This window comes from Cavia porcellus, unplaced genomic scaffold, assembly GCF_034190915.1.
Source record: "Cavia porcellus strain 051 isolate PalLab524CR breed Dunkin Hartley unplaced genomic scaffold, mCavPor4.1 scaffold_26, whole genome shotgun sequence".
NCBI classification, from domain to species: domain Eukaryota; kingdom Metazoa; phylum Chordata; class Mammalia; order Rodentia; family Caviidae; genus Cavia; species Cavia porcellus.
The window spans coordinates 8,449,277-8,462,176 of NW_026947509.1; the positions used below are offsets into that span (position 1 = coordinate 8,449,277).

General features: G+C 38.7%; 1 protein-coding gene across 2 annotated transcripts in view; it reads right to left on the minus strand.

Moving 5' to 3' along the window:
• Positions 1–12,900, minus strand: part of Spata17 (spermatogenesis associated 17) — a 201,362-nt gene that overhangs the window by 63,908 nt on the left and 124,554 nt on the right. For both annotated transcript variants that reach the window (XM_023566997.2, XM_023566996.2), the window contains one exon: positions 11,421–11,556. In XM_023566997.2, the coding sequence (XP_023422765.1) occupies positions 11,421–11,556 (136 nt within the window). The remainder of the gene's footprint in view (positions 1–11,420; positions 11,557–12,900) is intronic.

Consider the following 12,900-nt stretch of genomic DNA (forward strand, 5'->3'; position numbering starts at 1 on the left):
TAAACAACGGCATGAAGAACATCTTTAGGGAAAAATTTAGAAACTATTTGGCACAATTTAGAAACTATTTGGTTAAGGACATTATACAATAATTATTTTCACAACGGAATCTTTTTTTAAGTGGGTACTCAGAGTGTTAAAAGGGTTCTGTATGTTCCCTGAGTGAGGGGGACATCCCGGGTACAGGGACCAGGCACCCAGCGTCCCTGAGATAAAACACAGAAAGTAATGGCAGTGATTAATAGGAAAGTTACAAGAAGCACGCGCCCCTGTTACTGTCAGGGCTGCTGGTGCGACCGAGTTCCCCTGCCCTTTTCATAAGAGGTTAAAAAAAAAAAAAAAACTTAAGTACCAATTTAGGGATTTAGGAGAAATAATTTTCCAAAAGCTACTTTTTATATTTTGATACAAAATCAAATTCAAGATACAAAGGATATGAAGTACTATCTAGGAATTCAAATCTGACCTGACAGTCAATTTTCACATAATGCCTTAGAAGTAGAATGAGGGAGATGCTTGACATATTTAAATTTGAACATTTACATTTTGTGTTAAAGTGTAAACTAGATGGCACTGAAAATGAATGTATGTTAATAAAGGCAAATTAATCTTTTAATCACTCTTTCTAAATAGATCCTTTCTAATATTCACATCTAAAAATAGAGCTAATAATGGCTGAATTTTAAATTTCAGATTAATTTCTAGCACCACAGAGATAGCAAAAGAAATACAGATTTAATATTTAGAAGGACTTTATAAATATATCCTAGGTTAAAAACAATTCCCCTTCTAAAATAATCCTATAAAATTAATAAAGATGTTATCATCCAGCAAAATTATTTCCAATGTTTGAGACAGAGAAATCCTCAGTACCTTAATTTCTAGTTTAGAGAAAACAAGATTAAAACAAAACAAAACAAAAACCTTCAACACTCTGGATAAAAGATTTTAAGATCTTTTTCATGCTGAGGGTTATGTGGAAGAAAGACATGAAAAGTTTAACCTGTACCACGTTCAAAGAATCAACACGCAGGGCGGGAGCCGAAGAGGAGCTGGGATCTGGGAGGCAGGTGCAGGACCAGCAGGCCTAGAACAGCACTCGCCTCAGCGATGTAGAGACGGAAAAGACCTCAGCGGAGACCAGGCAGACAGGTCCACCTCGCCCTGGTTCTAGGCTGAGCCGGGGAGAAGGAACATGCGTGTCCTGCAGGTTCTGTACCATGCACTTGTACACATGGAAATTGGTGCCTGCATTAGCACCGTCTGCACAGAGCATGTGAATCAAATCCAGGTTTCTGAGCCCCGGGGGCAGAGCGAGAAGCATCTGCTGGAAAAAACAAAAACTTTCTCTGAAGAAATGGACTTAAATCAGACTTCCAAGGGGGAAGAAAAGAAGAGAAAAGAAAGAAATAAGGGAAACAAAGCTTTTGTAAATAGGGAAGGGAAGAGAGGTTGAAAGGAGGGGAGGGAAATGGGGCAGAAAAAAAGAAACAAGTTATGCTGTGTACGGGTACAAATTCCATCCAGGGAACATGCTCACTGTGTGCACAAAAATGTACCGATGAACTTCATAAATTGAGAAAATGAGATCCCGTATAAAAATCTCAAGAAACAAGCACAACCAAACACTTAAGGGTAATAAAAAAAAATGGTAGAAACAAGCAAAATGTTAAATGAACAAAACAGAAAACAAGTGATAGCAGTGACTGTCAGATCATGAATGAGGAACGACAGAATGAAAATTTCAAAATTCGATGGATAAGTCAGGAATTACTGATAGTGAATATGAAGTATTTTATATATTTCAAAAGAAAGAGGAATTTCAGATATGAACATTGAGCAAGAAAGTACCAAAATTAAGCAGGACAGCTGGAAGGGAATGAAATAGAACCTCCAGACATAAAAACCAAAGAGGGCAGGGCAGGGCAGGACAGTTCTGTTGAAAGCACACTGCAAAAAGGCAGAAAGAAGTAGGCTATGTGGTTAAAATGTTAACATATTAACGACTGGAGGTCTGGCGTATACTTCAGTTAAAATTCCAGGAAATACTGTAGAAGAGGAGGAAGGAAAGTTATCTGAAGACATACTGTCTGTCTTGCAGCTTGGCAAAGGATAACACAGATGAAGATGTCCAAGGAATCCCAGGCAGGGTGGATCAGAAGAAATCTATCCTTTGAACGTATGCTATGTGTCCAAATACCATGCAAATAGAAAAGCAATATGAAGAAGACAAACTTACAAAACAAAATATAGGCAAAACATAAACACATACTTTGCAAAAGAGTAAGAATAAAAAGAAACACCTGATAACATTTTCAGCACAAGTTGCTTTCAAAGCCAGGCAAGTTTCTTTTGGTTTGGTTTGGTTTGTTTTTTTGAGACAAGGTCTCACTATGTAGCTCAGACTGGCCTAGAACTTGCTTATGTAGCCCAGGAAAATCTCAAACTCATGAGGATTCTCCTGCTTCAGCATCCTGAGTGCTGGGATTACAGGCACATGCCACCATGCCTGGCTCAGGTAAATCTTTATATGTATCTTTTTTGCCTATGAAATTAATGACAATAAAACAATATTCAGAAGAGCCCATAAGAATGTAGGCCTGGAATTGATCTACATGTGCAATTCCTGACCTAACCTCCAGATTTACTATTCAGTATCTTTGTTCCTATATCAACGGCAGCCCTAATAACTAAACTCTTTTTAGTTTCTTCTAACTTAAAAGTTCACGTTCCTTGAGAACTGGAGGCTCATGCTCTTTGCCATCAGATGTTTAGCCCTTTTGATTCCTCTGTCCAGATGCTCACCTACTCACTAAACACACACATGTGCACACACATTCACACACACACACACACACAACACACACAGAGAATCTAGTTTCTGATGACCATTTCTTTCCATTTCATGGGCAGTTTTATTTCCTGAACTTCCTCCAGACTCCCAGGAAAAGAAAAGCTCTTTGCCATTCATTCTTACAGACCTATGGTCCTTTCTTTGGAGCATAATTTCTAGTTTTCCCCAAAAACTGTACGTCACTAGGAGCGAATGCTATGTCTGGTTTTGCTCATGATTACATCTGCCATGCCTCTCCCAGTGATGGACCCACAGCAGGTGCCGTATCTGTGCAATGCCTAAAGATACCTGGCATTGCGTATGGCCTTCAAGGGATTTCAGGTGTCCCTAAGAAAATGGAAGTTAACGAAGTTCAATTCTCTTCACGCACCAGCTTTATTTCTACATAAAACCTTTATAATCACATATTGGCAGACTAATAGCAGAAAGGAGCCCAAACCATATGAAAATACACAGGAAAACTTATTTGGATGAAGGAAAGAAATTGAGGACTAAGACAAAATCATATCTGATATGAAGAATAATTACATATGACTCAAGGGAATAGAATTTTGTGGGAATTTTCCAAACCCCATTTTTTAAAAGTATAAAAACAACTAAGAAAAGGAAAATGAGATAAAGAAGTAAGCAGAAAGGGTCAGAGAGAAAAAAGTTAAAATGGAAGATGAACAAAAGAAATCTGATGCCAAATATGAGCCTCTGAGGTGATAAAACAATAATAATATTTAAAACTATAAGGAAAATTTTCAGAAGTAATAGAAATGTCTCACTCTGCATATGCAAAGGTCCTACTTGTGTAGCTGGAAAAATAAAACTAGAATGAGAAACTCTAAGCTATACCCTAATAAAAGCTATTAATATTTAAAGACAAAGAAAAATATCCAGAGCCTCCAGGCAAATTATTATGTCTAGAAGTCATAAGTGAATATAATAGGCTATACACGATATACCGAGGACAACCTCACTTTCTATATATGCATCAGTGTGGTAGGGCTTATGCACAAAAGAAAGACAGCAAAGGACTGTAAAGATAAATAATAAAATCTTAGTAATGAATTATAAGTGGTTTCATTGTTTATGACTTCCTTAGTTGTCTAAATTGGGTAAGGTGATGAATTGTTATTACAGTCTAATTATATAACATGTAGAGTTAACAACAAATGCAGTAAAATTATTTGTGTTCTCTTCCTGGATGGGAACAATGCACAGGGACTGTACCAGAAACACTAAAATTCAGAAGACAATCAGCATGGATTGTCTACATAAAAGGGGAAATCGGAGTCCCCAGTGACACAGAACGTGGCAAAGGCTGGAGGGAGGTCACTGAGCCAGCCTGAGGGCTCCGCACCTTGGACTTCTCCAAGGCACTGACCTGGAGACAAACAGCACCATGAGACCACAATAGTGTGCTCAGGTAACACAGCTTATTTAAGGGTAGTTTTTGCAGTCATATATTGATGAATCATGCTTGAGTTTCAGGAATAGAGGGAAAGGGAGAGAGAGAGAGACAGAGAGAGATGTCAGAGGAAGAAATATTTGAGGAATAGAAATTGGGAGTTGGTTAAAGCTGTTCTAGAAACAGGCAGGATTTAGATGTGTAGAGGAGATCTCCAGCCTGAGAGGAGTCAATGCTGCTGTCCGAAGGGACACTTTCCGCTCTCGGAACCTGTGTTTCTCTTAAAACTTTCAACAGATGCAACAAGGCTGGGCCATGTCACAGATGGTGACGCGCTCCAGGTCAGCCGACGGCCACTGTTTTCCTTATCTGCAGACTATCTGCGTGGCAGCACCTGGATGTGTGTTTGACTAAATAATGGTACCACAGTCTCGTCAGCTGACACACTGTGCTTGCAGATCCAGAAAATTCTCCTTCAGGAATTGACTGGGACCAATATGTACGTGTAGGGATGTTCATCTCAGTAGCAGAAGCCAAATGCTGCTGCCAAGTGACTTCTCCAGGCCAGACCTCCAGCCACAGCCGGAATAATATGTGACTAAACACCCTCAGTGCAGATTCTGGTGTCCTGTGATGCTGCTGGTACTTCCACAACTGTAAGGTCAAAATCAGCCCTTTAGACAAAAAAAAAAAACAAAACATTTTAGGGGCTGGGGGTTTAGCTCAGCGGCATAAGAGCCTGCCTTGTAAGCAGGTAGTCGTGAGTTCAATCTCTGGTACCGATAAAAAGGAAAAAGACAAAAAAAAAAAAATAAAAATCAGCCCTTTCCCAAGGCAAAGTCAGTTTCCTAGTTCTTTTTCTACTCAGTCAGAGCCCTGTACACCTGGAAAACCTGCAGTTTGGCAATGTCAAGCCAAGCCCAGGTGGTACCGGAAGAAAGTCGGGCAGTGATGATACAGCTGAGGGTGAGAGCCAAAGGAATGGAGGTCGTGATTCCTGCAGGTTTCTCAGCTGAGAGTCCAACATGACAGCAACTTGGTCCTGTGACCAAGTAACATGAAGATTAAGAATTCAACTGCAGAGGTAACATTCGGCTGTCACTGTCAGATGAAGAAACTAAGTCTCGTGATTTGAGAGTAGCAATAATGCAGAGGACGCTGGGGGATGTGTCGAAGTTTTCGAGACTCAAAACCTTGAAGGGGATCTTTTCATAAACTGCAAATCACACCAGACTAAAACCTATCAGATGGGTAATTTGACAGGCAAGTCACAGAGCTTCTGACTGTCAAACAAAGACTGCCCTGCATGGAGGTATACAGCTGTGAGGCTCTACCTACAGCGGGGTGGATCTTACAGACCTCGCAAAGAAGGTGCAGTGCTATCTCCAGAGCTGCATATGTAGTTATTAATAATCAGGCACAGCGATCTCAGCTTTAGACACTATTATAGTTACAAACACAACATTTAAAAAAAATGCCTTACTGTGCCTCTTTGCAAGAATTTATTCCCTGATGTTCCCTCTTCTCTCAAATGAAACACTTAAGAGACCTGTAGGTTAATGATCACCTACTAACATGGTCAGACTCGATCTTTCCAAAATCTTGGCTATATCACCTCTCTGATCATTTTTATTCACAAAATCACATCCGAGCCTCTGTTGAAGCCATGTTTGAAACTGTAATAGAAGATCACTAAACGACATAACAACTGATCAGGAACAGTGATTAAAAAGCAGAGACAGCATGAATTTATGTGTATACTTCACACATACTGGAATTGTTTTATGAGTTAAATACCATTTTCACTATGCATTACAGTATTTCACTATGCATTACAGTATTGGGCTCTTCCCAATTTTGTAAAATGCACATAATAAATGAAAGTCTATGTATATACACATACATATGCATATACAGATTGTACCTCTAGCTTTGTAAGAAAAGTTATATAAATTTATACCTTTCCTGTAACATTGATTTTAGGAATACTAAACAAAGATAATTAGGGAGAGAAAACTGGAGAATTTCAGCCTCTGATTTAGTGAGAGACAGCAAGATAAAGAAAGAGAGAAAAATTAACTGAATATTTGATTACTGAAGGCCATCCTCATAAGCAAAATATTTTTGCTCAATTATGCCTAATTATTTAATTGTTTACATTTGCTAATGAAATGAGACAAGAAAAAACAAACAACTGTAAGGGGCTGTTTTTCAGCAAGTGCGTGCTCATCAATCACCACGTACGGAAAGATTCTTAAAATCACACGAAGCGGGTCTGTTTAAATAGAAAGGCGTATTTTATCCCAATCAATGCATGAAAGCGGAATTACCCAGAGCCGCGGCCTGTCTCTCCACCACACAGTTCAGCTGTGCTGAGCCCCACACACTGCGCTTGCACATCAATTATGATAATCATAATCACGGTCGTTAAGCTGAATGTTCATTACTATCAGGATGCTGGTGACAGCAGATTCAATCACCGGGTGCAGTGGGCAGCCGACGCGGTGCCACCCAAGTTTCTGCACACCACGCTGTGCCACATTAAATCTACGATGTGTTCCACAGCCCACCCCATTCCAGGAGCCGTGGACAGTAAAGGTCAGCTTTATGTTCTGTGCAATATGCTTAGGTTCTCTAAACGAATTCTTTGGAGCCCTGGATATTTTTATGCTTTGTAGCTTATGAAATCCTGTTTAGAGACCAAACACGTGAAAGTAATGGGAGAGGCCTGCTGGACGGCTGTAATTCACCGATAATAAGGCAGGTGAGGGAGGCCAGCGGTGGAAAGGCTCCATCCTGAGAGGCCGCTGCATCGGGTAAACAAGGAAACACGTGAAATGGGCCCGCTAACATCAGCTGTCTGCGGTGCGTATGGAAACTAATTCCAATTCAGAGAAGGGCCCGAGACTCTCATTTCCGCTCCAGTAAACATGAACATATGTGAATGTTTTCACAACCCAAAGGATGTTTTTAGTACACTGAATTTTTTACTGTCCAACTCTCTTAGACTGCTCAAATAGATTAAACTAATTGTGACTGACTGGGAAGCTTTTCTTACTCCATTTCACTTCTGTTTTCCATATTGAGGTCAGTGCAATAAAGATTTTATCAATACAGAGTTTTAACCTGAACTTAAAAGTTTGACCATTTAAAACAAAGGCTTAGAATCAAACAATTTAGTTGGGGAAGTTTGCAGGTAGGTCAAAGAAATATGGCTCAAAACATGAACACAGGTTTATTACTAATTTCTGCTTTATAAAAGAAAAAGGATATATTTGTTGTCATTGATTTGCATAATTTCAACAAAAAACACCACTCATTCTCACTTTTGTTTTTCTGATTTCTTTGCACAGCACTCCAGATAAATGACATTAAAAATAAAATAAAAATTAAATATTTATTTGTTTACTGTGAATGTGATTAGAGGAAGGGCACTGAATTCCTATTTTCTCCCAATGGATATCTTTTAACATAATTGGTTAACAGATATTCTGAAAACTGTAACTTCCATGTTTAGAGGTGATAAGAAAGTAAATTCTTCATGTAAACACTTTTCAAACATAACAGAAAATTTAGAGAATGGGAGTGAGAAATATATTAAATGGAGCCATTTCTCATCTGAAATCAATCTAGGGCACTCGGCTAAATCTACACGTGTTTCAGGGCAGATAAAGTCTCTGTCCCAGAGAGAGGTGCCATGATTCCACACAGTCCTTCCTTCCTTCAGTGGCTCAGCTTCACAGCTCAGGTCTTCCTGAGACTGTCACTAATCCACTAATAATAAATAAATGATGGTCTCTACTTTCCAAGATTAAAAAGTAAGATTTCATAAAAAGAAGAACAAGCCTGCTTTTAGCAACCTTACTGGGTATCCATCTCACTCAAGTCACCTGGTGTCAGTTACATCAAAATACATATTCCTGTAATAATCCCAAAATATTACCCATAACCAATGAAATGACTTCTTCTTCTTTTCATTTTTGGCACCAGGAATTGAACTCTGGACCTTGCACTTGCCAGGCAGGCGCTGATGCCACTGAGCTATATCCTCAGTCCTGAAATGACTTCAATACTGTGTAGATTACATTTAGCCACACAGAAGGATAATTTGTTTATTTAATATGTTTTTTAAGAGATAAGAACATGGGAAACAGAAAGAAGGAAGAGAGAGAAAAGGTAGAAGAAAGTTTGGAGGATGGGAGATATATGAACTCATATTTAGCATTTTCTACAGAGTTGATAGGGTTGAAGAGGCCAATAATTTATTACAATTTTAAAAAATCTTTGTCTTAATTTTCAGAGCATTTCAGTTTTCAATTGCTAACAGTCTACAATTATTTATAATTATTTTTCTTAAGTGGGCTTTCTTGAAAGTATGCACTGATGAATAGTGATTCCTCCAAACCAAGAAAATAAACTATTTTGTCCTTTTAGCATGTTGCCAAATGTTTCTATATTTCCATAGAGTTGTTTACCTCAGCTAGGTTAAATGCATGTTCTTAGAATATATCAAATGTATAAGTAATATCTATTACAATAAAGTGAATTTTCATATCATTTTAGAAAACAAGCATTTTGTAAAAGGACATTTCTTATTATGAAGGAAGTTAATTTTATAAGTCATTTAAATTTTAAAGGAAGGAATAGTTCTTTGAATTAAATATAATGGTGAGAAGACATCAAAGCAAAAACATTTAAGACCAGCATAAAATGAGACACAGATTACAATACATCAACTAACATACGAAATTAAACAAGTAGCTAAAAATCATGTTTAGTTTATATTCTGAATAGTTACACATTAGTTTAATGTCAACATAGACCAATTTATGGATTTTTTTAAAAAATAAAATTATCAGCAATCTTTAGGCTTCTTTATCAGTTGCAAGGGTGAACGGAATCAAAATACTCACTGTATATATTCCTTTTGCCATGAACTGGCTAGTGGTTTAGAAGACATTTTTAAAAAGTGGGTTGGTAGCTATAAAAGAAAGATCCTATTCTAAAGTGTTCCCCCTACCCTAAGCACATTGCAATCTGACATTTTCACCATTTTCTATAGAAAAATGGTCTCATTTTGCTTTTGGGTCTCATAAGCTTCTTCCCCTGAGTAACGAGCTGGGCACTGTGATTTGTGCTTTTCTCTTTGTCCTGGTGAGGCAAAGGCTGAAAGTCCTAAAGACCTTCACATTAATGGTTCACCTCTATTAGTGTGTGCGTATAAGCTCTTCTGATCTAAGGTAATTTTCCTTTATTTTTACTTTTTGCATCATGACTTCCTTTGTATTTGACTTTTAATACTGCTCCTAAAATGCTTTCTGGAAAGTAACATGCAACTCAGCGAATCTTCATCGACCAAAGATTAACACAGCCACCAGCACAGGCAGAGTTGAAGCTCAGAAGCCCTAAGCCCACCAGAAAGTTACTTACTCCTTTCCTCTATCTGTGGACATTTTTGCTATAAATAAGCTATGAATTTTAACTGCAAGAATTTTCCCTTTTCCACTTCCTATTGTATGGCATCTTGGTGTTTTACAAATTCAGATTTGTTTTTTCTTCTACAATCTGGTTTTGAAATTTTGTATCATTGTTTTTTTTTTTCAGATTTTTTTAAATTCAGAGGTTCAGAATATTCTGAAGTCAGACAAGAAATATTAATTTGCTTCCTTCCTTGTTTTCTGACCAGTGTTCTCACTCTAAAGCCCTTCTTAATTCTTAGGATGAACCCTAAGAAGCATTCACATTCACTGCTTGGCTCAGGGACTCATCCCAGGCCTATTGAAATTTTTAATTCAAGCCCCAAAAAAGTAAATTTCAAAAGTGTAGTTATAAGCATTACAAAATGAATGGAAGGATTTGGAAGACTATAACAGTGAAACTTGGATTGCAACAGATGTTTTTAGAAAAAATAATCTGTCTTAGGAGGTCCTTGGCCAGTGATATGGTTTCCTTCTGGGTTTGAACGCCAACTTCTCCTCATCAGTGTGCACAGCACGGAGGTAAAATCACACCACATACCTACATGTGCACACATGCAACACACGTTTATTGTGCTGCATACGCATAGGTACGCCACATAGTCAGGGTGGAGCTGGGATCACCAGAGTTTCCACTCTGAAAATGTAGGTGCTGTGTGACTTTGTGGGAGACGGGGCCTCCAAGGAAATAACTGAGTTTAAATGAGATCTCAAAAAAACTTGTGATTGACATTGAGGTCAGAACAAAAACCCATGCTAAGGGAATGTGCAACATGGGAGAAACAGTACCTCACTCCTCAGCTCACTCTCCATGCCCACTAACATTTCTGACTAACAAGGAGTAAAAAGGTCAAGAATACAACTCAGTGACTTGATCGGCCATCTCTGCAGAAGCCAAAAATGGAGGCAGGACTGTAGCAAAGAAGGTGCTGGCCATGTGAACCGAAGGACTGAAACTCCGGATGGAATGAAGGTGGTCTTGGAGACTTCTGTACAATTGGAGCGCTACTCAACAAAGGCAAGAGTGCCCCACCGCCAATTTGGAGGTGCTCGGGGCTGCCACTTCTGCCGCAGATGCAGAAGGTGAAACTGTTTCCTCCTTGGTTTCGAAGTGCAAGGCTGCCTCTCCTGCATCCCGAGGGTAGGATGACCCTGTCCAGGTCTACAGGTCAGGGCCACTCCTTCCGGGAAGCCCGAGTAAAACCTTTGCAGAGACCCTCTACTCTGCTTCTTACTCTAGCTCCCTGCAACCACCAGTTTACTCTGTCCTTCTGTGTTTGACCTTTTTAGGTTCCACATAAACATGAGATCCAGATGGCTTTATTTCAGGTAACACAAAGCCATGTGCACACACACACACAGACACTGAAAGTGTATAGGCAAATGCTGGTCTCCAGGCCTGAGAGTCATCTCCATTCTCTTCACACTTAAGCAGTGTCACCCTGATCACATGTCAGAGTCAAGGTCTGTGCCCCAGTCACGGATACATGAGCAACAACAATGGAAAAGTAATTTAAGTCTCTCATTAACACAGGTTACTTAAAATCCATTGGCATCATCTCTAATAAAATCGCTATAAATAATTTTGTAACCAGGAAAGCCTTAATTATAATGAGAATATTCATATCACCATAATCAGTGGTTATTTTTACCTTTGGAAAGGAGCTCCCATTTCAAGGTTTTCCTAGCTCACCTTGTCGCAGATCCATTTCTGAGGGTTTTCACTCCGGAAGTCTTGTTTTCTGCAGGAACTGGGATCATACTTGCTTGTGGAGAACACTGATGGAATGTACTCTTCTTTTTTATGGTGAGACGAAAATGGCAGAAACCTGAAAGAATTTAAGTAAGAGTAAGAGAATTTAAGTAAATCTCTTAATTCATTTTTAAAAGACACTTAATCTTAAACAGTAAGGATTTGGGGATGTAGTATCATAAAAATAATGCATGGTGTAGAGTCGGAATGCCTGGACCAAACTTTTAAAACCCATTTCAACCCCTGTCACTAACTGTGCCTGATGTGATGAATCTTCATTTCCTGTTCTGCAAATGAAGAACCTGCAACTTTCCTCATGGAGTTCAAGTGAGTTTCAACACAGACAGTGTGGTGTGATTAATTTATGAATCAAAGGTGTCAACTTACTCAAAGTCTACCATGTAAGCAAGATCTTCTTAATTTAAAAAATCATCCCTCCAAAAGAAACCAACAAGAAAGCATCCAGGAGAAGCAGTTCTCATTATAATGTGTTTTCTTCAAATCTTAAATCTTAAATAACCCTAAAAATGGATAGAGATTATGCAAAATGGAGTTTTTGAGTCAGCCCAAACCCTACCGATGTCTCAGCTTTGCCTTTGCCATTGCTGGCTGTGCTGGTGACCAAGTCACCTGACCTCTGTGAATTTGTCATACAGGTTGTCACACGGAGCATTCATAATATTCTATATGTAAAACACAATATTATATATGAGTAACATTATTCTATATATAATGCTTTATATATAACATCTATATTTTATGTATGTACTATTATATATATAAAACAGTTAACAAGGTAGCTAAGAAGAACCAATGTCTAATAAATAACACTGGAAGCAGGTTTTACAGAAAGGGCAGACCAAATCCTTGCTCCTGTTTACACACGGGTAAGAAGGGCCTGTTCTCAGATCTGTTTACACTACAGAGTTTGGCTCCTGGCAGGGCAGACACAGGGGCGGCCACAGTTCCAGACAGAACTCTGTGGCTTTAGCTAGTGGTCTGTCCCCCAAGCCTGCCATCACTCCTGTCCAGAGTGCACCAGTAGCTGGACCTGCATCTTTCGGAAAACACAGACAGTTCCCAGAAAACTATCCAGCTCTCCACACTTGCAGATGTCTTAAATAAAAGCCTGTATCACAGTGACAAAGCCCATCACTGGTCAAAGAGACACTCACACATGGTTTTTGACCTGATTATCCAGAGTCTCACTTTAAATACAGATTTGCAGAATCAACATAAAAAGAAGACACAAATCTAAACATAAAAGAAAACAGAGGGAATAAACTTTCAGTTTCTTTTATAATGTGGAAAAACAAAGTGAACTCAGAAATTTCTAATAAATATAATCAAAGGAGAGATATATCAGTAAAGAGCTGGAAAGTTAGAGTTAATACTACTGTCATCTACCCATAAGATTTCA